Raw genomic sequence first — 26,812 nt, forward strand, 5'->3', positions numbered from 1 at the left:
CACGGAATCTGGTACACGCCGGCCTTCCTCAAACCGAGGTCATCTTTGGCGCTCCCCACCAGTGCACGAGTTTTATTTGGAGGACAAAACACAGTTCCGACCCGGTGTTTCTGCAGAATGCGAGCGATTTTCCCCGAGAGTGCGCCTGTGTATGGAATAAATGCAGTGCCTACCGCCTCCCTCGTGACTTCATCCATCTCAACAGGTTGTGCTGCAGTGGTTGGGCGGAGAGCACGTTGAATCTGCCACTCTGAGTACCCATTCTTTCGAAATACAGTTTTCAGATGTTCCAATTCCTGGGGTAAACTCTCTGCGTCAGAGATAGTGCGCGCCCTATGTATTAGAGTTTTAAGTACCCCATTCCTCTGTGAAGTGTGGTGGCAGCTGTCTGCGTGCAAATACAGATCAGTGTGCGTTGTCTTCCGATACACCCCATGACCTAGGGTGCCGTCAGCCCTTCTCTTGACCAAGACGTCAAGGAAAGGTAATTTACCCTCCGTTTCAGTCTCCATAGTGAATTTGATGTTGGGGTGTATGGAGTTTAGATGTGTAAGGAAGTCAAGGAGTTTATCCATACCATGTGGCCAGATGACGAACGTGTCGTCCACGTAACGGAAAAAGCAAGTAGGTTTCCATACGGATGACGACAGGGCTTCCTCCTCGAAGTTCTCCATGTACAAATTCGCTACCACCGGTGAGAGTGGGCTACCCATGGCGACTCCCTCCGTTTGTTCGTAGTATTCTCCATTAAAAAGAAAATACGTGGAAGTCAAGACATGCCTAAAAAGTTCACTGGTCTTCTCGTCAAACTTCTGACTAATCAATTCTAGTGACTCTCGCAGGGGTACCCTCGTAAACAAGGAAACGACGTCAAAACTCACCATGATATCTGACTCATCCAACCTGAAGCTATCAAGGCGTCTAACAAAATCCACGGAATTACGAATGTGATGAGGGCATTTACCCACATAAGGACTTAATATTCCCGTCAGGTATTTGGCCAACAAATATGTAGGTGCCCTGATGTTGCTGACAATGGGGCGTAATGGTACCCCCTCTTTGTGAACCTTCGGGAGTCCATATAGTCTAGGCGGTACCGGACCTTGGGGTAACAATGCCCCCACCAGCCTGTGTCAGTGTTGCAGTGCATGACAACATTTGTGATTCATCTGACCTGGCAACACGTTTCTGTTGATCAAGTGTCCAATCTCGATAATCCCATGCCCATTGCAGTGATAACTGACAATGTTGTTGGGTCAGCATGGCAATCCAAAAGGTTGTCTACTGCAGAGCCCCATGATCAACAATGTGTGCTGAATGGCGCATTATGAAACATTTGTGCCTGCACCAAACACTGTACTCTGTCATCAGATATAATACAGATCGCAGCCTATCCTGCTTTAGAGAGCGGGATAGCCTCCCAGCGCTCCCATTCTGTGATACGACATAGACGCCCAACTCCTTGTCACCTACTCGTTGTTTTACTGTCCTTTGTCCGCTTTTCCATAGGTGCTCACGACAGTTGCATGTGAACAGCCGACCTCTTTTGCACTTACGTCTGGGGACTGCAAATTGTGGAGCCATTCGGGTGAACTCCGCTAACTTCGGTTCGGTTGACTTCGGGTCTGCTGCATTCGTAGTGCTTCTGGTGGCTGACGGTAAAAGGTTGACGGTTTACACTTTACAGTCCCGGTTACTTTCGTCTGAGTCTTGTGTGTACTGTTCGTTACCTCGCTTGTTTTTGTTGTTGTTACTATGTTGTTCTTATTGTTGTTGTTATTGTTATTTTTTGGTACAGTTCTCCTTAGAAATATGGAGCAATACAATTGCAACAATAGAAACTTATATCGCCACGTCCGCTGCAAGCACCCAGCTGCTGTTAGTGAAAAATTTACATGTGTTTTGTGCAGGTATTCCACTCCTAGAGCAGAGTCTCTAAAGTGTCATGATAATGTTGTACATAAAACAGAATGCAAAAATATAGTACTGTGTGCTTTATGTGAGTTTGGCAGCTCAAATAGAAACGAAATGCTTCAACGTTATTCATTGCTCCATGATCTAGTTATCCGCGAAGAAAAATCTTCAATTTTGTGATCAAAGTAAATTTTATGAATGGAAACGTTAATTAGAAAAAGATACTGTGAACGAATTTGTACATGCATGAGGACAATGTAATAAAAGTGTTGATGGAAGCAGTAAGTTATATCTTTAAGTGCCATGGTGATGGAAATTACAAACCCGATGGAAGCAATGAGCGTCAGTTAAAACTAATGGGCAGTGATAAAATTGGTGGTCACTGCTCATCTAGAATGGATGTGACACTTTATCAATCAGGCCAAGTGAAAGTTATCTTTTGTAGCACACATGCGGGTCATCAGCAGGAGATGGGCCGGTTGAGGCTTTCGAAATTTGAAAGAGAGGAAATAGCAAAGAAAATTGCTATGAAAATTCTATTTGATCGCATTCTCAACTCCCTTATATACCCGATTCAAGATAGTGGTTCGCAGTGTCATAACTTGCTGTCAAGAAAAGATATCCACAATGTAGCACAAAGTTACAACCTGAAGTCTGAGGCTAAAAGACATAAAAACGATTGTACTGGTGTGGAATTGTGGGTGAGGGAGACGCAGGAAACAGGATCTGTTGACCAGTACTACAAACCACAAGATGTTGCATCACAAGAATACAATCTGCGAAATGAAGATTTCATTTTAATAATAATGAACAAAGCTGAAAAAGATATGTTGGTGAAATTTGGAGGTAATTGTGCTTGTATGGACTGCACCCATGGTTTAAATGACTATGGGTTCGAATTGACAACTTTATTGGTGTTAGACGAATTATGCAGGGATTTCCATATTCGTTCATATTTTCTAATAGATGAGATCTTCTAGTTATGGAAGCTTTTTAAGTGTCATAAGAAACGCACTGCAAGTCCCAGTACACACAAATGTGTTGATGTCTGACATGGCAGATGTATTTTTCAATGCCTGGTGCAAAATAATGACTCCACCCAAGCACAGATTTTTCTGTTCATGGCATGTTGACAGAGCGTGGAGAGAAAAATCTGTGTACGGTAAAGGGACACGAAAATCAAGAGCAAGTGTGTAAGCTAATTAGAACATTAATGGAGTACAACAGCCGAGAAAGTTTTCAGGGAATTTTAGAAGAGGCTTTACACTACATGAAAACAGAACCGGACCTTTCGGAATGTGGGATGTATTTTGAAAAAACCTACAATGCCACATCTATGAATTGGGCATATTGTTACCGACAGCACAACACTCCGAACACCAACATGCATTTAGAAAGAATACACGGTGTGATCAAACTATATATTTGAAGGGAAAGAAGCCAAAGCGACTGGATGTGGCCATCCACGCCCTTATGCACTACTTGCAAGACAAGTTGGGTGATAGGTTGATTCATATGGACAAAAGAAAACTGATGATCAAATTATCAACCATTGGCAACGGCATCTATCATCAGGGCAGTTGAAACCTGGAAATGTTATTTGTGGAGATAGAGAGTGGGAAGTAGTATCAGCAAACAATGAGGAGACATATATTGTAAAAAAAAAATGCAAAACAATCTATTGCAAATGTGAGCTACGTTTCTCTGACTGCAAAGCTTGCATTCATGAATGCATCTGTAGTTTTGTTGATTCAGCTATCAAACTCAACATGTGCAAACATATTCATTTAGTTTGCACATTTACAGCTGAAAAAGTTGGCAGTGAACCTGAGTCCTCGGACACTGACTTGACTGTCTGTGAGCCAGGTAGTGGCGATAATCAGAACATCATAATAAAGGCACTGCAAAACCCTGCCACATCGAAACACTTTAAAAGCCTGGAACACAAGCGAGAAAACTTTTGCAACAGTTTAATCTATGTTTGAATGAAGCCACATCTGAAGAGGCATGTGAAGTCATCAGCAAATGTCTGTCCTCTCTGATGCCCTCTCTCCAAGCTATGCAATCTACATCAACTAAATTACCTGCCCTTTCATCAAGTAACATTTCTCAATTTGAGCCTCAGAAAAGGTTTGTGTCCACCAAAAGGAAATGGGAAACACTGTATGAGTCAATCTTGAAGCCTGACACCTCGGAAAGAAGAAATACTGTCACTGGAATACTACCAACACATCAACATGAGGGATTGAGCAGTGACTGATATACACTTTGCAGGAGTGGTCTTGTGTCTTTAATGTTGAGACTTGGAACGGAGACAATAGACAGTTCTTGAATTCAAAACACGTAAAACATATTTTTTTAATTGACTGCTGTACTGATGTTTTTTTCATATTTTGGATATGAGGAGCAAGATCAATTACCTCCTTAGCCTCTCCATTTCTGATTGATGAAATACGTATCAAAAGCTGGGCAATTCTTCATTCTATTGTATATACCAATACATATCTGCAAATTTTTACAACACTCTTGGAGGTTTTTTAAAGAGGCACTCCATACGTAAATGGAGTGGGGAAAAATCTAATAATCAGTACAGAGGGCTTAACCTCTGTCATACACTTCACTGGTTTGTGAAGTATGGAATAATGAAAATCAGATGAGAAGCTACCGAGTATAGATTTGTTTTATATACATGGCCACACTACTGATTATATTTCAAAATCATTCTCCTTGAATATAATTGTGGATGTATCAAATGTTGCCATTAAAGAATTATGTTGACAATGATATACCAACATACCAAACTTTAGGCTTGTCATGCAATGCAAACCAAATTTCATCAAAATGGTAACTGATGAAATTTTTGTAGATATTTGAACAATCTGATACAGAATGCCTTATGTGAAATTTAAATTGCATATCTGAGGCATTTAAGATTACAAATCTTTTCAAAGAAAAATACTATCTTCTACTTCACCATGGTTCAAACCACATAAAAATTGTGCTTTGACGGTTTCCTTTACTTTTATCAGTGTATATATGACATTAAAGTGGCGGGCATTACTGTTTTACACTTAAAAGCAAATACATTTATGCAAGAAATGTGCTTAATGAGAATTAAAGGACAAATTAAAATGATATTACTGGTGGATATTCTCACCACATATGATAAAATAAAAATACACTTATTACAAACGTCTTATGCCAGCTACACACAAAATTCTTTCATTGAAATTCCAGGTACGTGAAACGAGATATGCATTGGTACTTAAAAATTAAGATTACTGTGTGCACAACAGTTCGCGAAAACATCGTTCCCATGGTATAACACGTCATGCCTAACAGGGTTTCACAAGATTAGCTGTCAATAAAAGATACATGAGACAAACTGACCACAAGCACATCAGGTGTCGCTGCAGTACATAGATTCCATCAGTAAGAGTCAAATATGCAATTTAAAAATAACCATGATTCCAAATATACACATATAAATTATTCTGAAGCGTTTATTCTACTCATTAGATGAATTTTTGGATATAGTAAGTGGGTAATTTCCCCACTCCCTACCCAAAAAAAAATTAAAAATATTAAGTGCCATGTAATATTTTGTAAAATGTAATATCTTGTATAGGCACCTTTTATTTACCTGACACATTCCACATCATTATGAAGTGTTGTATTCATGATCTATGGAACAATTACTAATCTAATCAAATCTCTAATCTTATAAAATATTGTTAATGACTTCTTCATGACAGAATACTGCTAAAGAACCCTAAACATAATGTTTACGATAGTTGGTTTATATCATTACAAAACTGCAAGTACCAATGTTTTGGCGAATTGTGGCGCACATAGTAATTTTAATTCTGACATGCCAATGCATCTCTCATTTCACGTTTCATGTACGTGTAAATTGAATGGAATGGTTTAGTGTTTAGCTGATATGAGATGCTTGTAATAACCTTTATGATGGTATGTTGTCATTTGATTCTTATATGGGCTAATGTTCCATTATTTATATAAAAATTTGTAGCACTTCTTGTAATTTTATTACAGATCTAAAGATTGTAACTTAGTTTTACCGAAACTGGTTATCTACAGTGAAATTTTTTGTAGTGATCTCAGCTAAGAAGTTCTTCCTCTCCTAAGTAAACACTGCGGATTGGCCCTTTGAGCTAAACATGAATAAACTAATAGTATGTTTTATGTTTACAAAACCGTTGCCATACCACTTGCTAACATCACAATCAGCGTTACTACAAGTAAGAACAGCCCCTTTCATGAAAGGACTCGAATAAACTGATTTACAACAAAAAACTGTACAAGAATAGCAGAAGTATAAATGTGATTTGGCGTAACAAAACAATTATTTAACTTAATGAAACAGAAATAAGGACAACAGTCGGATTTGTCCTGAGGGGCATTATGGATATTATGGAAGGGTAGGGAATTTTTAGCATTTGTCAGCAGATTTGATAATTATGAAACATGGTAAAGAAATTATTTAGCTGGAGAAGTATATAGAAAGGCTTCATTTCATAAATTCCAGCAAAAACAGTTTTCAGTGCATCCTTTGAGGTAACTAAAAGACTTCATCATATGACTCTGAATGTACGTAGATATACATAATTTGATTAAAATGTTTATGATATTTATATTTGTCTTTGATGCAAATATTTCTGTAGAAAGTTCCAACCTGTAAACTACTTAATTAAGTGGTTAGGTGGATACCACTATTCACAACGATTTGAAGATGAATAAGTATAATAATACTTGTAGAAAAAGTTAGAGATGTGTGAAAATTTGACAGTGGAAAAAGCAGAAATGCCCAATGGTAACTACAGGTTATAGTGACACGGAATAGATAATGTTCACTAAGAACATTGGTTTGTAATTTATGAACGTTTATAGGAGATGTCGTAATATTTGATCTTGTCACACTAGTAGTTGAAGAAGTGACAGAGCGTTATTAAAACATGTCTAACATAAAATTTTATTTCATTGGCGACTTTCGTAACATGATTGAATGTGTCCTATTTTATACAGTGTATTTCATTTATGTATGATATGTATATTCTCATACTTGAGATGAGATATATGGCAAGTCAAGGAACTGTATATTCCAATTTCGGTTACTAATAACGGAAATATCTTTTTTTTAACAAAATAGTTACTCTTCTGTAACTTCTAATGGCAATTATCAGTGCTGTTCTGGCAATTATTGAAACCAAATTATTTCAGGTATTGAGTTTGTGTATAATACTGCCCTCTGTATGAAGATCCGAATCTCTAATATTGTTCTTATATATTTTTGAGGGACTTAATAAAGTTACTGAGCAAAAAAGAAACTCTGCTTTGCAATATCTGGCATACAGTCACCCTCGACGGGAAATTTACGCAAGAAGCGTCTCACATTACACTCGTAACATCGCTGCTGCAAAGACATGATTTGACTGTCAAATAATCAGTGACTAACAAGAATACGGACTTCACTAATAATGCAGATTAGGTGTAAAATTTTGAGTTAGTGGAGCATGATTTGTTTGTGACGTTTAAGAAAAATAAAGTATTTAAAAAATAGATATGTGATCACATTTTGCGTGTGCATGTTTGTACCCAACACCTACGAAAGATGAAATAGCTGTAGTAAGTCCTCCTGCTTATAATGTCATGAAAGCTGTCATATGGTAAGCTCACGACAGTTCTTATAATTACTTTAATTACTATCTAAAGCTGGCATACAGTAATTTTCCGCAGTTTAGATGTGCTTGATTATTTTACGTAATTTGCTACAAAAGTTTAGCAGATAACAGAACGTCGAAAAATGTAGGTGGTATAGGGACACACAGATGTGGGAATCTCGTCAGTGAGCAATTTATGCCAAGTGACACCTTTATCCTTGGATCATCGGTTTGATATGTTAATTCTGTGCCATCAGCGTAGTGTGAAAAACTGGATGTACACCTGCTACATATTTAATGATGATATTGTACGTATCTAATCAGAACTTAACTTGGATTATAGCAGACCAGCCTAATATTTCCGTATTAGCAAGACGTTTTACGTGTTTTACTAAGGGAAGATGCATGACGTTTGGTTACTGAAATGTGGGTCTGCTTCAGCTGAGCTTCGTAACTATTCCTGTTATCCGTATGCTAACTGAATCGTCCCGTTGTTACGCAGGAGAGCAAGTAGAATACGGAAACTATATTTGGTGTCACTTATTTCATACCTACGAGCTATTGTTGAGCCGTTAACTAGTTAAACACAGCTCTGAGTTATAAGAAGAACAAGCCACAGGTGACTGAAGACTTAAAGTATCATGTCACACGTTATCATATCTCACATTCAGCATAGCTGTTACATTGTTAAGTGCCAATTGTATAAAAGCTACATGGTACTTGTGAAGGGCAGCATATTGGGTATTCACATAAGGTGTGCGTTTGCAGAAATTTCAGCAAATAAAACTTTGAAGGATTTATTATGTAAAAACCTTTAGCATGGTGTGTGGCAGGAAATGAAAGTGACATGAGCGCATTGCAGTTAGAGCTTCCATTCAGTTTCATGAGAGAAACATTTGTTCTTCATTTTAATTTGCACAATTTTTTGTGTGCTGTACTTTATTACTTAAAAGTTTAGTAGTGTCTACTGCACATAAGGACATTATTGTTACTGTTACCATATTAACAGTATATAATTTCAAACTGAAATGTTTGTAAGGTCTTTAGTGGGGTTATACATTATAGGTCCATGTAGCCTAAGTGTATCAGTTGTTTTATTGGTGGAATAATTATGTTGTGCATCTCAATGCTTACATGGAATGTTCATTGCAGAAAATATGCAGCAGCTAGAAGTGTCTTATAGACAGTTTATGCATAGGCCTACTGACAACAGCCTTACAACATTTTTACAAGGAGCACATATTTACTTTGAGGTGGCACATATTCAGCATTGTGTGTGTGTGTGTGTGTGTGTGTGTGTGTGTGTGTGTGTGTGTGTGTGTGTGTGTGTGTGTGTGTGTGTAGGGGTGGTCGTTTAACCCTTGTTAGGCACAGTTTAACAATTTTCTGAATTGGATTTTCTCATTTTATTATAGTGTAGTTACTCCTCTCTAATGTTATTAACAACAGCTCTCAGTTTAAAAACAGTGACATTCATAGAGGCATGGAAAAAATGTGATCTCCATAAATTGTAGTGTAACCAAAGATCTCAATTATGCAAATAAAAAAATTGTTCACTCTTCCCCAACTGAGTAAAATTTCTAACAGACAATAAGTAGAGTTTTAAAATTACGTGGAAATCTGTATGACAGTTCACAGTTTCTGCCACAATTCTTGGGTTCATTCATTAATTGATAATTATGTATGGACATGAGATTTCGGTCCAACTGCCTGAAAGGTGCATATTTCAAAATCTCCTCTCTTCACATGTAGCTTGTCACTTCTATATAGACAAGCATGATTTTCTCATAAATGTTCCATAACATAATACATATATTTAAATAATACTTATAATGAAACTTGGGATTTCTGGACTTTCAGAAAGTTAACAGTTGCCACCTGATTCCCTGAAGGTGAAACTGTGTCTTGAAATAACGTGTACTTGTATAAGGTTGTTGACAGACTGTCATTTAACTTCTGAAAATGTCATGGTTATTGAGTTTATATGTGATTTGGATTATTTATTAGCCCAAGGATCATCTCACAATGATATAGGATTTGTTGTTATACAATGAAAATAAATAGATCAAAATAAACACACACAAATAGTATGTAAGTATGCTTCTATGAGGCGAGGATATTTAATTGGCAGTGACCCTGTTGAAGGAACCATCCCAGCATTTGCCTGAAATGATTTGCGGAAACCTAAATTGAGATGGCCGGACAGAGCAAACTCCATCCACCGTAATATGAGGTCAGTGTCTTAACAAGTACATTGCCTAATTTGGTTGGTTTCTATTGTACAATGTCCTTTAATTTATGCACAATTTGCTCCATATAACATAAAACAAAACATAATTTTACTGTGCAGTAAGAACATCCACTAATGACTGCTGGACCTTGGGCATGCTGCTATGCCCGTTCTATTAACTCCAGTCTATTTAGAAAGCTTACTCTGGGCCCATGAACATGCAGCTAAGTCCAATGCATGTCTTCGTGTCCTCCCAACAGGCTACCTGAAAAACTGAGTCGGCATCTTCCTATGGTAAGTGGGATGTTGAGCTCAGGAGAATGATAAGACATTACTGTTGCACATCATAGGTCTTTTATAGTCCCTTTTTTGTAAGTTTAAAAGTCATGTCCATCTTGTACCTTCAATCTCTAGTAAAAAGTCCCATGGCCAAGAATTGATGTGTATAGGAATGTTGCCACAAGAAAATGACTGTTACAAACTGATGATAGAACTTCAATTCCTTCACCCAAAGAAATTTCTAAGTGACAGATGTCTGAGAAGAGGTGGCATGTACTTCGACTAGGCATAATGATGTTTGGCAAAATACTCATGAACATATTGAAAATAATTTAAAAAAATGGAAACTGAAGAGAGTGTTAATTCAAAAATGTCTTGTGAAAAGGAAATATATGAATGAAATTGAAATGACAAAGTACTTAAACTCATTCACAATGACAAAAAACAGAGATGACAAAAATATTAAATGTAGTAGTGATGAATTAACAATTGTCATCACAACATTCAGTGCCCAACAAAGTGCAACAGTCAGAGTTTGAGCTAGAGGGTTTAGACATGGGTGTTGTTCTTATCACAGAACATTGGTGCAAAGAATCAGAAATTAATCATGTAATCTTAAAGTCTTAAGATTTAGCATGTGCATACAGCAGAACATCTAAGAAGTATGGAGGTAGTTGTATTTACGTAAAACAGAAGTGTCCGTTTAATTCAAGAGTAAATGTAAATGTTGTGTGACTAGGACCTCCTGTTGGGTAGACCGTTCGTCAGGTGCAAGTCTTTCGATTTGATGCCACTTCGGTGACTTGCACATTGATGGGGATGAAATGATTACGATTAAAACAGCACAGCACCCAGTCCCTGAGCGAAGAAAATCTCAGATCCAGCCGGGAATCAAAGCCGGGCTCCTTAAGATTGACAGTCTGTCGCACCGACCACTCAGCTACTGGGGGCGGACAATTCAAGAGTGATCACATGTGCAGTCAGTGAAGAGAAGCATTTTGAGTTGTCAGCAATAAATTAAGGGACCAATATAAGTGTAGAAAATTGACTATTGTATGTGTGTACAAATCTCCTAACAGAGAGAGAAATATATTTTTGTTTAAACTAAATAGGGTCTGGATATGATATCTACTCCAAAGGACAAGATCCTCACATATGGAGACCTAAATATAAATACACTGAATCCTGATACTACCTGTAATTTATTCTTAAGCATCAGTCAGTTTCAATTTAGTGTCAATGGTTAGCAACAAGAAGAACAGACCAATCAATAACAGTTATTGATCATGTTTTAACAAATTTAGACAAAGAAAACTGTAGTGTGGGTGAAGGAGAGCTAGGGTTATCTGACCACTTCAAGTCAAACTGTAAATATGGAAGTGGCCACAGCAGAAACATTGAAAATCCATATTTATAAATGAATATTTTCTAAACCAAAAAGGTATGACTTTTTCAAACAAATAGCAAATCAAACATGGGAGTAGTATACAAAGAGTTAGATGCAAATGAAAAATTCAAAAATTTCAGGACACTGTTCAAACTAAAATTCAAAGAGACTTTTGCTAAAATCCATTAGCCTCAGTGGAACAAAACATATGGACAACAAAAAAAAAAAAAAAAAAAATCACGCCAAACACTGAAGTACCTCACGTCCATAAAAAACAGCCAATCTAATACAGATTTCTCACGCTTTTATAAACAGGATAGGGAAACAAACATGAAAGTTCTGCTTACAGCAAAGAGGGCTCATAATTCCAAATACTCTTAGCTGAAAACAAAAACAAAGCATGTGGAATATTGTAGAGGAGGACACAGGTACCAGAAAGATGAATAAAACAAACCTACAGATCCAAGACAAGGGACCCTAATAGCTCCAAAACCTTTGCAAACTATATAAATAACTACTTCAGCTGCAGAGGAACAAAATTACAAGAAAAATTCCAAACAGCCCCTTATGTCAAAAAGTTTACTGCATTCAAAGCTATTACTGCCCACAGCAAAATAGTAAGTCTATAGAGCAGTTGTTGTGGTTGTCAGTCCAAAGGCTGGTTTGATACTGCACTAAATGGTACTCTATCTTGTGCAAGCATCTTTATCTCTGAATAATTAGTGCACTCTACATCCTTATGAATCTGCTTACTGTATTCATCTCTAGGTGTCGCTCTATAATTTTTGCTCCCCCTCCCCCCCCCCCCCCACTCTCTCTCTCTCTCTCTCTCTCTCTCTCTCTCTCTCTCTCTCTCTCTCTCTCTCTCTCTTTCTTCCCTCCAATACCAATATGGTGATCCCTTGATGTATCAGAATGTGTTCTATCAACTGATCCCTTCTTTTGGTTAAGTTGTGCGACAAATTTCTTGTCTCCCCAATTCCATTCAGTACTTCATCATTAGTTAAATGATCTATCCATCTAATCTTCAACATTCTTCTGTAGTACATCACTCCCTTCCCAACCACTGCTTTCCTTTCATGTCCCCTTACTCTTATAACTGCCATCTGGTTTCTGCACAAGTTGTAAATAGCCTTTGCTCCCTGTTTTGTGCCCATGTTATCTTCAGAATTTCAAAGAGAGTATTCAAGTCAATGTTGTCAAAAGCTTTTTCTAAGTCTACTAATGCTGCAAACACAGATTTGTGTTTCCTTAATGTATCTTCTATGAGAAGTCGTAGGGTCAATATTGCCTCGCATGTTCCTACTTTCTCCGGAATCCAAACTGATGTTCCTTGAGGTCGGGTTCTATAAGTTTTTTCATTCTTCTGTACAGAATTTGTATTAGTATTTTGAAACCTTGACTTATTAAAATGATAGTTCGGAATATTCACACCTGTCGGCACCTCCAGTTAACAAACTGAAAAATAAAATTTCTGCAGGTTTGTATGCTGTTCCAGCTTGTCTTAAGGACTGTACAGGGAACCTAACATCACAGTTAGTTGACATTATAAAACATTTGTTCAAATAGGGTTGCTTTCCTAACTACTTAAAGTATGCTAAATTACTGCCTCTCTTCAAAAAGTGACATGGAAGATATATACTATTGGAGGCCACTTTCACTACTCTCGTGCTTCGCAAAAATAGTAAACACTATTGTGAAAGATAGATCTATTAGCTATTTAAATAAATACAACCTTCTTTCCAATGACCAGTTTGGTTTCTCACCAGAAAACGGTACCAAATTAAAAATTGTGCATCTCTCAAAACATGTTGTAGAAGCATTGGGTACAGTGAACTATATACCATGTATAGTCCTCAGTCTAACTAAAGTATTTGACACAGTCAACCACAAAATACTGTTAATTAAACTAGATGAATTGGGAATAAGGGGGCTGGTGAAAAAATGGTTTCAGTCATATCAATAAAATAGAGTACAGTTAACTGAGGTTACACATTTATCAAGTAGCTGTAAATATATTTAAGAAAATACTCTTGACTCTAAATATATAAATATAGGCTTACCACAGGATAGTGTGCTAGGTCCAGTACTGTACCTTATGTTCATTAATGATTTATGACAAAGTATGAAGTGTGGGCAAACAATATTGTTTGCAGATGACTCTAACATACTGATTACCGACAAGTTGCAAGAAGCACTAAGAGAGAAAGCTGATGAAACTCTTAGTAGTGTCTATAATTGGGCAATAAACAATAAAGTCACACTTAATACAAAGAAAACAAGCAATATCAACCCATACATAAAAAAAAAAAGAAACCAGATTTGAATTACCTGAAAATAAATAGCAAATTTATACTGTGTGTGGAAAGCACAAAATTTTCGGAAATGCGTGTTGACTGTCAATTAAAGTGGGAAGAGCATGTAAAAATACTTATCAACGGAACCTCTACAGATGCTGTTGCCTGCTAATTTTTACATCAGTGTGTGATGTTTCATGCATCGAATCAGTACATTTTGCTTATATTCATTCTGTTATTAGTTATGCCATAACATTTTGGGGAGTGAACAGAAATAATATTAAAGCTCTATTCAGACTGCAGAAAAGAGCATTATGTATAATGACCATGAGTGGAAGCATGGATCATTGCCTCAAACTTTTTAAAATGCTGCAAATATTAATTTTTTCTTTTCAATATATTTTAGTGTTATGTAAAAAAAGAAATATTGACTACTATGTTAAAAATTGTTTAGTACATGATTATAAAACTAGAAACAGTTATGATTTGCATCTGGAACAGAAAAAAATAAAGTTAAAGCTCAGCAGAGTTTATTGTGCATTGGAATCAAATTATGTAGTAAAGTACAACATATAAAAGACATAGAAACTATTTGCTCTTTTCAAACAGGACTAAAAGATTATTTACAAAATAAAAGTTTGTGTGTCGTAATGGAGTACCAGATTTGAAACAGGTTACCTTATTTAAGTAGTACTGTATTATTTATAGTAATAATAATTAACCAAGGTTAAAAAACAAATGTAATTAGATTAAATGAAAAGGCATTGATGGCTACTATATAATAGATTAATTTTAGGCTGTTAATTTTCCAATGTTTTGAATGATGAAATCCCTGCAGTGTATATTGTTTCACTGATTAATAAAGAAATCATTGAAAAGATCATAACCTGCTGATGAGATTCTTTTTGCCAGTAACTTTGTGCGTTCATTCCACATTAATTGAATATCTATATTCACCCCTAAACACTTCGTATTTGTTACACAATATGTAGATTTATCATCTATGCTTAATGTGGCAGAGTTATTTCCCCTCTTTATGTAGGAGTACATACTCTTTAGTCCAGCATTAGTTTACTGCATAAAGCCCAATCATAAACATCCTTGAAAGTTTTCTTTGCTTTCACTAGTAAGAGTTCTGGTGTTTTATCAGTTGCTGTGATGTTGCTGTCCTCAGCAAAGAGGATTGCGTCTTCATGTTTCAGACTGTCTGGAAAGTCATTAATAACCATTAAAAATAGAATTGAACCTTCGATATCCTTTGAAACCAGAATCGAACCCAATATGCTGGTACACCCATGTTTATACGTTTCTTCTTTGACAGTTGTTTTACCAAGAATTTTTCAGCAGACGTGAAATATCCCTATCTTTTCGACCCTTTTTTCCAGATAAGACTGGAACCACTCTACTGAACTTTTGACAATTTTCCTTTAGTGTCAGGAAACACAAATTTTTTTACAAATAAAGACGCACTGATTTGCCAAAATTTAACGCATAAACAATCAGGTTAGGTCTGAAAAGTTCATGCAACAGTAGACTTCGTTACGATAATGAATTTTCTTGCATAATTTTGTGTAGCTGGCTTGAAATCTGAGCAGTGTACTGTCATCTTGTTTTAAAGGAACTAACCCTTACAAAATTTACTAATTTCTCTTGTGAAGATAGTTCCTATCTTTGAATTTAGTGCTTATCAGCTTCTAACACACAGTGCTCCTTCACTTCTCTTATTGTTTTTTTTTAATAGTAAAATGAGAATATTAAGTTGAGTTATTTTTGGAGTAATGTGCTCCAAGCCAGCAGTCCCCATTGATATGGTTGCTACTTCATAAGTACAGCCATAAATTAAAATAAAAGGTGAATTATTATTATTTATTAAATAATCCTTATGATTGTAATGAACATTGTTACTCAGTAGGTAAGCAAAATAGCATTATTACTTTATGTACGATTTGTTACTTCCACTATATTTATACAAAGACACTATGTCAGTCTTTTGTTGAAACTTGTTACATGCTTATTTTTGTGTGTTTGCTTACCAGCTTCATAATAAATGTCAGTTATCCAAAAGTAGGTATGTAGTTTTCTCCATCTTGTAAATGACAAGCCTTATGACATTTACTGACAAACAAAAGTAAGTAGCAATGATAGCCTGTCCTCTGTTACGGAGTTAGAAGTGAGGCATGTACACATTGTGATGCACAAAAAAATTGTTAGAATTATTCAGGAAACTTTGAAGTGACATTCAGCTATTCTGACGTTTCCTACAACTAGCCCAGTCAACGAAGGAAAATTAGGGGAAAAAATTTGTGTAGTCGCAGGTTTTTGTAGAATGGTAGGGCGAAGTGTCATGAAAAACATACTAAAAATCCTGACCTGTAGGGTGTGAACATTGGGGTGGGGGGGAAATTAAAGGGCACTTGTTCATTTTTTCCTTGAATAACTCGAAAACCATGGCTTCAAACAAAACTGTTTCCCAGTACAAAATTAAAGTACATTCAATTTCCTACAAAAAAACTCCTATTAATTTTTTCTCTAGAACTAATAGTTTCCGAATTACAAGGGGTGTAAAAGACACAATTTAAAAAAAAAAACAGTGTTTTACTGGTGTAAATTAATGTTTAATGCCTAATGAACTTGAAAATAACAGAAAACATACATTGGTTATTATAAAACATCATCTTATCTTCGATTTGTAAATCTCAAAGATTAACAACTGTATTGTTATCACCACCACCTTCTTCTTCTTCTTCTTCTTCTTCTTCTTCCAGATCGAGCCATGGTGCACTATTTGTATGTGTACCATGGCACATGCCAAAGACATCACCACATTCTTCTTAAACTGTTTTATGTCACCAAAATTACAAGCAACATTACTCTGCATGGTTTTGGAACCAATTTCTATTTTTGAGTTTCCGGTTATCCCTGTCAAGAGAGACATTGGTGAACTCATTTTTGAAAAAGGAGGATGGTCACTGAACCACTCGTAGACCTTTGCCCGGCCTTGCCCATCCCTAATTTGCCATGACACCCGGAGATCAACATGCTGGTTCCCACTTAATAAAGTCACTCCAGTAAACTCCTCTAATGCTAAGCAGATGGTGGCTGCTCCAGGAGATCCTCCAACCAACTTTGCTAGAACGGAGTTAGTTATGACTCCTCCTCATGCCAAACCACCTGAGCTTTTAATGGAGCATGTTAGTCTGTTCTATGGTCATGTCTGACAAAACCCCTGCCCAAGAAGGTGCAATTCTATTTATGGTGAAATAATCCTTAGCTGCAAATCCTTGAACGCATCTGGCCAGCTAGTTTTTAATGCTATCATATCTCGAATGTAAAGATGTGCACATTTTGTGAGAATTATCACTTGCATGAAAGAAAGGTATCATTTTCTGAACACATGCCAAATAGCCATTCCCATTACCATGACATTCAAAATCTATTAACTTGTTCATTAATGAAACCATATTGAAATACTCAACCCACAAAGCAGCAGTAGGTCCATTTTCTGTGTGACGAGCCAACTCATTCTTAAATTTATTTGAAAGTGATGCCAAACAATCATACCCCTCAATTTTTTGTACAGTAAGATCTTCTTTGTTGCTAAAAGTGCTGATAAAACTCTTCTTTCCTTCCTCTGAGACACTGGCATCTTCCTGAATGATCAGAGATAAAACACTTGAACAACTAGGTGTTCTCTAATACCTCTGTTGTAAGCATGTCCAGTTAACATCTTTTCAACAGAATTTGCGGCATAAACTAAGCTTAACACTTCTTTCAGCCCAGACCCTGCCATTGTGTGATCAGTGCACCCCACGAACGATTTGAGTGTATGAAATCCTCCAAATCTCACGGATATTATCTCACACTGGATTTCTCGAGCCTTTATGTATAGTGGCTGGTCGAAAGTAACGAGACAAATTATGGCATCTTGCAGCTGGCTATTGTTAGTAGTGTATTGTAAATCTGTGTACTCTGTATTGTAGTCATTTGGTGGTGAATTGATGAACGTTAGGAAATTTTCTGCACTTCTTTCAACACTACTTGTGTTACTGAGAGGCTGCATAAATCCCTTTCACTGGGGAACTGCTGACACTTGTGGAGTGGTCTGCACAGAATGAAGCCATTTAACACACATCCACAGTATATCTGGCATGGTGGGTGTTAATATGTCAGAGGGAATGGGATAAATTATGTTAAAGTCAGGGACAGTAATGTGCCATAATGCATTTCTTCTGGGGTGTTCAAATGTTTGAAGTTCCCTGACACCAAGTTGGCCTACTGCTGTGCCAGAGAGAGCCAATTTAACCTTTTGGACCTCTTTAGATGGTGGAAGAGCTGAGGCTTGGGTGATGCATTTGATGCCCCCCGCCCCCCCTCCCCCCCTCCCCCCATGCCCAAATACTGTGGAAACTATTCCAGCTATCGATAGTGGAGACATTGAAATTGGCGTTGTCGAATACATAATGACAAAATGTTCCACTTGGGACAGGCTTTTCAGCGTGGCAGACAACTGATAGCTCTAGCTTTGTCCTTTCTAATATGTTCCACTGAATCCGAAACCAGCTAGTAGAATGATCAAAGTTTTTGATCCACACTTGCTGTGAATGAAGAGTGTGTCAGCATGTAGTATAGGTGATAGGAATGAATGAGGGTGAATGGCAGCAATGAGCGTATGGGATATAGGTGTCAGCTTTCTTTTAATTTTCTGTTTTGCCCTTTTTTTTTTCAGCTTCACTACAGAATTTTTGTCACTGGGTGGAGAAACAGAAAATCATACACCGTTAACTGAACGTCTTCTAAGATTATAGTGGCAGCTGCCTTTACAGTTCTTACCTATTCTGCTTGTTCATTTGGCACTTTGAAGAATACCATGCATCATTTAAAATTTTTTCGCCTGAGCTACGAAAGCGCAGAACAGTTTTTATGGTGTGGACTGTGCTGAAAACAATAGCATCCCCATACTTTTCTCTCTGTCTGTCCTTGACTGTCTTTATGTGAGGTAATGTTCCAGAAACTTGCGCCAACAACTCTTCTAAGGTGAACTGGCAGTCAAAATTCCCCTCTATGTAATAGAATATTTCCTCTATAGATGCATTAATTCCTTCATTCTCATGGCATCCACTCTGTCTAGATTTAGGCACTGAACCGATGAAGAACCTTTTGTAGCAATCCTCATGATACTTTGCATTTGCAGTATTTAGATCTCTAATGGAACAGATATGTCTTTAGGTGGTATCTCCCCATTCATCCTTCCTCTGCTGTGCATGAACTAAAATTTTATTATCGTAACTGTAAACCTTCCAATGCCATTTTTGGGTTTTTTCTTCTGTCTATCAAAAAAATTCTTCATCAGTTGCTTCTGCACAAAACAGACAGTTAGTTTTAAAATCAAATTTTGCTTCAGCTGAACGCAGTTGTTTGACTCCAGCTGATGTTGAAGGCTGTTCCTCTGAAAGAGATTCTCTTAAAAACCTTTTAATTGAATCACCTATAGTGTACTTTTTCCTGCGAGATGCATGAACAACACCGCTTGTTTTGTTTCTGAAACCTTCAGCTTTCCCATCTTTCCTGAAATAACTGGCATTTAGCAATCCACATATTCCTTTCCCAACAACATTGCATAGGTCTGTGTCATCACACTCACAGATCAAACACTTCTCTGCCATTGTGTATAGGAACATATTTCATGTACAGTCTCTCTTAATAACTTAGTAAAATTAATTCCAAATATAAGACAGTCTCTGCTAGAATATTTAATAAGGAATGACACGTTTCGTGCTCTTAGTGCATGATCATATAAACTGCAACAAGTAATTATTACATGGAACTTTTGATTTGTGAACCTGTCTAAACCATTAAATAGTAGTATAAACAAAAAGTGCGAGGTACAAACATACCTTATAAAGGTAAAGGGAACCACTGAACTCACTCAACAGTAAAGTTGTTTTGTCGACTCACATAACAGAAGTGGACATAAAATGCCGTGTGTAAATTGAAGAGTGAGCAGTTCTCATGGTGGGGGAAGGGGTCTTTCCCAGAAAAAAGCCGCAACAAACGTACAGTGTTCCCAGCAATCAGTTTCCCACCTACTGGTGCAAGGTGGCGTGCAGAGATGTACGTAGATTCTTTTCAAATGTGTAGTTCTATTAATAACTAATATCTGTATTCCACTTACTGTTAATGCAGTGCCGGCCGAAGTGGCCGTGCGGTTAAAGGCGCTGCAGTCTGGAACCGCAAGACCGCTACGGTCGCAGGTTCGAATCCTGCCTCGGGCATGGATGTTTGTGATGTCCTTAGGTTAGTTAGGTTTAACTAGTTCTAAGTTCTAGGGGACTAATGACCTTAGCAGTTGAGTCCCATAGTGCTCAGAGCCATTTTTTGTTAATGCAGTTGTGGAAAATTAAACACTTCCTGCATGTGTCATCGTCCAACGCATTTTGTGAAATATCAAAAATCTCCAGCTGTGTCTGCACACTGCGTCACCAGTGATTTACAAGGTGCGCTGTGGAAGAGGCAGAATAACTTGGTACAAACCCTGGAGTTGGTCCTTGCAACATAATGGGGTAGGCGGAGTGAGGACTCATTAACATGCTCTTTGTTTTGCAGACGCACAAATAAGGGAAGTGCTTAACATCGTTCCACGTCATGTGTTCCATCATCTTCTACCCTCCGCCGCCCATCCCCTCCTCCTCTCTCCAAACCCCTACCCTTACTTGCTGCCACCTGTTACATCATCAGACCAAAATTTGTCCATAAGTACTGTTCTACTATGTAAATGAGTTAGAGCCATTTAATATCTGGTCTTAATCAACTTCATTTAACAATAAACATTAATTGTATACCATTAAGGCATTGTTTTCATAAATTTGCAATTTTTCACCCCTTGTAATGTGAAAACTACTGATCCTAGAGAAAACATGAATTGGACCATTTTTGTAGAAAATTCAGCATACTTTAATTTCGTTCTGGGAAACGTTTCCGCTAGATAGAAGCCACGGTTTTCGAGTTATTCAAGAAAAACTTTAAAAAAAGTGATATTTAAACGTGCCCCCCCCCTCCCCCCCCCCCCCCCCCCCCCACACACACACACACACACACACACACACACACACACTCATGCCCTACAGATCAGGATTTTTAGTATGTTATTCATGACACCCCCCCCCCCCCCTTACCACTATACAAAAATTTGCGACAACATGAATTTTTTCCCCTACTTGCCATTTTTTGGCTTCGTTGACTGAGCTATATGCTATTTGACAAGTGCAAATTCCACAGATTATCAGTTGTTGCATTGCTTATAGTAGTGTTAGTGAATAAAACTAAGTTCAACAGAATACCAATCCCTATTCATAAAATTCTCTCTTGCTTCCAACTAAGTCAAGTAGTTTAAAATTCATGAGCTTGTGACTGAGTAGTGCTTGGCTATTTTCAAATGGTGGCTGTCATGATGTTACTGCTGCCATCCTTATACAGGGTGTCCAAGTTGAAATGGTCAGTACTCAGGAATATGACAGGAATGATCAATGGAAGCAACAAAGTAAAGTAAAGTAAAGTAAACGTGGACTATCAAATGCATACCATAAGAGATATGAGCATCTGATAATCTTTGATACTGTGGAACAAATCTCTTTTGGTGCAAGTTCTTTTCTTTTCATATTTTGGGAAGAGGTAATATGGACAAAAATAAGGGAGAAAAAGTCCAGTAAACATGGGCTCTAAATTGCGTACCTTGAGAGCAACAAGCAATCATTCATCTCCGCTACTGTGGAACATAGTTCTGCTGAACAAGTGCACAGAACTCTTAAGTTATGCATTTTAGAGCCCATCTTTACTGGACTTACTTGCTTCGAATGATTGGTCCTTTCATAGCTCTAAATATTTGCCATCCGTTGTGGGGCATCCTTTATACCTGTGATGTCACTGACGGCCAGTCCAGTGCCATATAATATAATGTTCTGGTTGCAAAACAACTGTGCCTCATTCAACCTTCCAGTGACTGAGTCCCAAGCTGTGCTTAACTGCAGCCCGTCACATTTATTTAGGGCATTTTCAGAAATTTCAGTCTCAATTGCTTTGATTAAGCTATCCCAGAAACCATTTGCCCGTTTAATAATAAATCTTATGCCAAATACAATTCAGTGTTTGTTTCCTGGAGCATGCTCGGTTACTGCTGATTTCTCAGGATCCTGTAGGCGGAAACATGTCTTATGTTCTACATGCCACTGTTCCAATAGTGTACACAGTCAGTCCATTACAAATCTGTCCACACCCACGCAGTATTGTGTACATTACTGGCGTGCTAAGGCTTACTTCATATTTCACTGGACTAACTGTCTTATTTTTGCTGGAGACCTGACGACTAAATCAATTGTTTTCCTCCTTTGGAGCCATCTAGTCTTTCCTTTTACTGAGCCACATAGTGGCAAAAATATGAGCTGCTTTGTGTCATCCTAGTCGGCCAGTGAAAGATGATACAGGCCTCCGAATGCCAGCATACCAAGTAGGTGTGGATATTTTTGTGTTGGAAAGACTGTGCGAATTGTTGGTGTTTCCGCCTGTGCTTTCCTAAGCAATCAGTGGTAGCACTGTCTCTATTGATACATATCACTAAACTGAATTTTGTACTGGACTAACTGTATACTGCTGTATTGAACAGCCATGTAAAGTTTTGCTTTAAAAGTAATTTTGTTTGGGCTAGTTCCAGCTACACATTGCGCGAATTAAATTGCAAATATCTGCCCAAACGCCAGAGTAAATGGCTCTGACAACTCTTAGGTGAGAGACCCAGTATAAGGATGGCGGCAGCAACCGCACGGCAATCACTACTTGAGAATGGCTAGACAGTGCTCTTCCAAAAGCTCATGGATTTTAAATGACATCATTTTGCTGGAAGCTTGAGAGAATTTTATCATATTGCTGTAAAACCATGCATTCATGTACCAGTCCCTTTATTTTGTAAAATAACTCAAATAATCTTACTACTTTATTGAAATGTGGTGCTTGCGCCAATTGTTTTGTACCACTAGTTTTGTTACTGCGACTTCTTACCAGCCAATTGAGAGTTATTCTCAAATGCTTTAAATGTTTATTCTGGGGACAGTGCAATTATATAAAAAATGTATAAATTCACACACACAATTGTTGTCTGGAGTAAATAACTAACTACGCTGAAATAACTAACTAAGCTGAAATTTTGTAACATTAGTTACCAGTCGATCAACTGATACTGATATTACATCAGACTTTCTGTAAAATTCTTGTACTTGCCCTCCATTTTGTAAAATGTGGGAAACGTCTTTGTCAGACTTTAAGATGGAGCTGAATAAAGAAAACATCCCTAATCTGAAGACACTTCTAGAGAATCTTCATATTTTTAACAGTGTCTGGCTGACTGAAGTTACAAATTGTCCTATTGATCTACAGTATTTTCGGTGCTATCAAAAAATTTAACTTTACCTGTTTTATGCTTATACCAATTACTGATTGCTTAAATTCTGGTTACCAAAGAATGAATAAAAGCAGTTTACCTGGATTTTTACTTTCACAGCCTCTTTATTTTATGTACTTTGTAAGTTATCACTACTTTCTTCTTCATCTCATCTCAAAGGTTAGAGTGTGTTCTCTGAAATACTGATCATGTTGACAGACCTATCTGTAGTGTAGCCTAAGGTGTAAATTAGCCTGGATGGTTATAGGCCTAATTTAGTGAGTTGGTGAAACCAGCAAACATTAATGCCAAACAAAGGTTATTGTAACAGATTGACCTGTAGCATAGCCTAATGTTTACATCTGCACCGTGTTTAAAACGCTTCGTAATATTTAACACTGCAAGGTTGATTCAGGAAACCTATATTGGACAATAGACAAGTTTATTTTGATATTTTTTACACATCGTACGTAAACTACAAGAAAAATCTGGGGGGGATTCCACATTGTAACTTTTGCTCATATTCAGCTGAATAATCTAGTTTCTGTGGTTCTGAACTAAATATATGTCTGAGAATAAATTCATGGTAACACTCTTTTTAGGTGTTTTTGTGTGTTGCTACCCACTTGGCTTTTGTTCTTTTTACGTGGAAAGCAGCTCCTGATTTTCATTTTTGATGTGCTGACATGTATACGTATGTGCCTGCCATTAAACCAAACTGTTTCTGTTCCAGATGGAGAGGGTGCACAAACTACATGAAGTGCGCCCATCTCTCAGCCAGATCACACACACAGAGTTCCATCATGGCCACAGCCGTCGATATCTACGATGTTTTGTAGCATGTTTCGTGTTCTTATTCTTTCTGTTAATGCTGTATGTCCCAGCATATCATCAGACTCGTACACGCGAAGACCAAATACACATTGGTAAGTTCTTTGCATGATGTTGTCTTTCTAGGGTTTGAGGGTGGTATATCTTTGGAATATCTTGTCTGCATCTGGAGGATTTATACAGACAGACAACTGAAATCAATTCGCAAAGAGTATTTAAAGAGCCACATTGTTTGATCAGAAATGCATAGTACCTAAAATAAAAGATTTTCCCGATTATGACTTGAAGTTGTACAGTCTACTCTAAAAGTTTTGATAAAGTAATCAGGTACTTTCTATAAAGTTATGTGCACAGTGCATCTCCTCATACCATTAACTGAAAGCTCCATGATATGCCTCCTTATGTATGTTGTTCAGGAGAGCTACAAAGAAACAAGCTGATTCTGTGGTTTAAAAGTCACTGGTCGGTTTTTTTAAAATTGAGGGAGGGGGGGGGGGGACACAATAAGAATCCATACAGGGTAAGAATCAGATTGTAAGGTAATAGCTGAAATGCCTGTGTTGAGGAAATCTCAAGAAATGCTTATATGTTTTGTTAGCCAGTGAAGCACATTGTCACGACACATTATTTTGTGCAGGCCCACATTAACTTCCTGAATTCGTATTAAAAGGTTTGACAGTTGTTGTGCAACTTATTAATCTGTGATTACTATCCTTATTTCTTAATGTAATGGTAACAGTTCTGACCTTCAAGAAAAAATAAAAAAATTCAGTACAGTGTGTGTTCTGATCCTTGACTGGACAATGTAATATCAACTAACTGCATTCCTGAAGTGAAGACTTTAGTACAAACTCTTAGAGGCATTAGCTGCTTGAATCCCAGGAGTACTCTATGTGTGTAGGTAAGGGCAGTGATCATTCTCCAAAACGACAAATGCGCTTTTTGCAGAGTGCCACAAAAGACAGTAGCTGTGGGAGGTGAAAAATCAACAAATGCACCCACAATCAAATCCATATTGAAATCATAACAAAGGCATCACAGTCATGCTCCCACTTAATCTCTATGGTTGACTGTCATGTGGAATGTCACAGAGATAGAGATGATGATGATGATGTTTTGAGGGGGGGGGGGGGGGGGCAGTCCAGCCATGCAATGCTTGTACAGAATACTACATATAATGTTGCTGTTGTTTGTTGTTCCTTAAAGTGAACAGTGAACCAGATTTCACCCATTTTTAAAATTTTTTGTCTCACTCGTATTAAACCAGAGTCAGAAATAAATTATAGTAATTTTAGTAAAAATGCTCAGCGTACTGTAGCCCTGAGACAGATAGAAATAAATCCAATTTCTCTTAAATTGAGTGGTCTTTTCTGTGCACAGCATATATTTCAAGACTGAGAATAATCACTGAAGTGTAGATGTCGAAGATTTTCTAAGACTATGCACATACCAGTAGGCTTTAGTTTTGAGGAACAGAGCCACAAGTGAAATAACAAAAATCGTGAAATCTTAATAACTGAAGATCATGCAGTAGTACCATAAAAATCTTCTTACTGTCTGGTTGTAACCACACTGAAGTCCAAATAAAAAAAAAAACAGGGCCATCAATGAAATACAACACGCTAGAACTGAAAGCAAGTTTATTACCAACACCAGCATACAGCAAGAACAGAATGCAGAGTGCAACGATTTATACAAAAACTGAATATTCAAGACTATACAAACATAATATATGTCAAGAACATTCCAGAAATGATATATACTAAATATCAAATAACTACTGGTGGTGGAGTTTGAACTGATGATGTGCAACATGCCAAAGAGTGAGGATAACCACTGTGCTGCACTGCATGCACCACAGTGCATAGCATTGCTCCCTCTCCAGGAGAAACCGGAACCCACTGTTTCAGAAGTTCTCACTACATCCTGGATTTAGATTTTGTCAATGGCCTTCTGTATCATGGTGCTGGTATATTATAATGTTCTGGTCTTGATGTTACATCCTCTTCACTGTGATCAGCATTGAAGACCACCACTCACGCCAAAGCTTTATCGTTGAGCGGTTGTTCTGTTTCCTCGAACCTTCAACTGTAGATCTGCACCTCTCAGCTGTAGTAGGACTTCATATAGAGGACATGCGCAGTGTCTCTGTGCTTTTGGTGTGAAGAAGGATCATAATCCTAGACTTCATATGTGACACCCAACAAGCACCTAAGGATGCAAAAAAACCCAAAGTAGCACTTTAGTAACTTTTGTGATAGCTCTACTTGTCGCAAAGGCATAAAAATCCATGCCAAGTCTCCTGGGCTGTACCTCACAGGCTGGTGCTGGCTGTTATAGTGCTCTCGGTCTTTCTCCTGGGTGTTCAAATCCCAATACTCATATCTGCTAGACTGTCAAAGTATAATTTTATAACAAACCTTTCAAATCACTTCTTTGCATATGTTTGTGAAATGTATTCTGCCTCTGAGAACATGTATGATTGAATTATTCATAAAATAGTGATAACTTAACTTGTTATCCTCATTCAATATTGTTGTTGGCTCTATAACTAGAAGTATAATCAGTTTTGGCTAAACTGTAGGTGTGACATAATTTGTTTGTTCTAATATTTTTGACAACACAATTGTCAGTATTGAAACATCTTTAGTGGTAGGATGTTCCACATAGTCAACCTGACTATTGTCCAGTAGAACTGGGGACAGTGTAGCTATTGTCATAGCAGCTTCATGACCATGGACTGGAAAGAATGGTGTAAGCCTGTAG

At 37.5% G+C, this 26,812-nt stretch overlaps 1 protein-coding gene across 2 annotated transcripts in view; it reads left to right on the top strand.

The window, feature by feature from the left end:
• Window positions 1-7,386: 7,386 nt before the first annotated feature.
• The window catches only part of LOC124555494 (beta-1,3-galactosyltransferase 1-like), a 73,298-nt gene continuing 53,872 nt past the window's right edge, over window positions 7,387-26,812 (top strand). Inside the window, exons 1-2 of one of the 2 annotated variants that reach the window (XM_047129419.1) lie at window positions 7,387-7,601; window positions 23,949-24,141. In XM_047129419.1, coding sequence (XP_046985375.1) covers window positions 7,599-7,601; window positions 23,949-24,141 — 196 coding nt within the window. In that variant the 5' untranslated portion in view covers window positions 7,387-7,598. Of the gene's footprint in view, window positions 7,602-9,778; window positions 9,829-23,948; window positions 24,142-26,812 lie in introns of those variants that run through there. The other variant, XM_047129420.1, reaches the window with a different exon arrangement.

The sequence above is a fragment of the Schistocerca americana genome, chromosome X, assembly GCF_021461395.2.
Source record: "Schistocerca americana isolate TAMUIC-IGC-003095 chromosome X, iqSchAmer2.1, whole genome shotgun sequence".
Taxonomy (NCBI): Eukaryota; Metazoa; Arthropoda; class Insecta; order Orthoptera; family Acrididae; genus Schistocerca; species Schistocerca americana.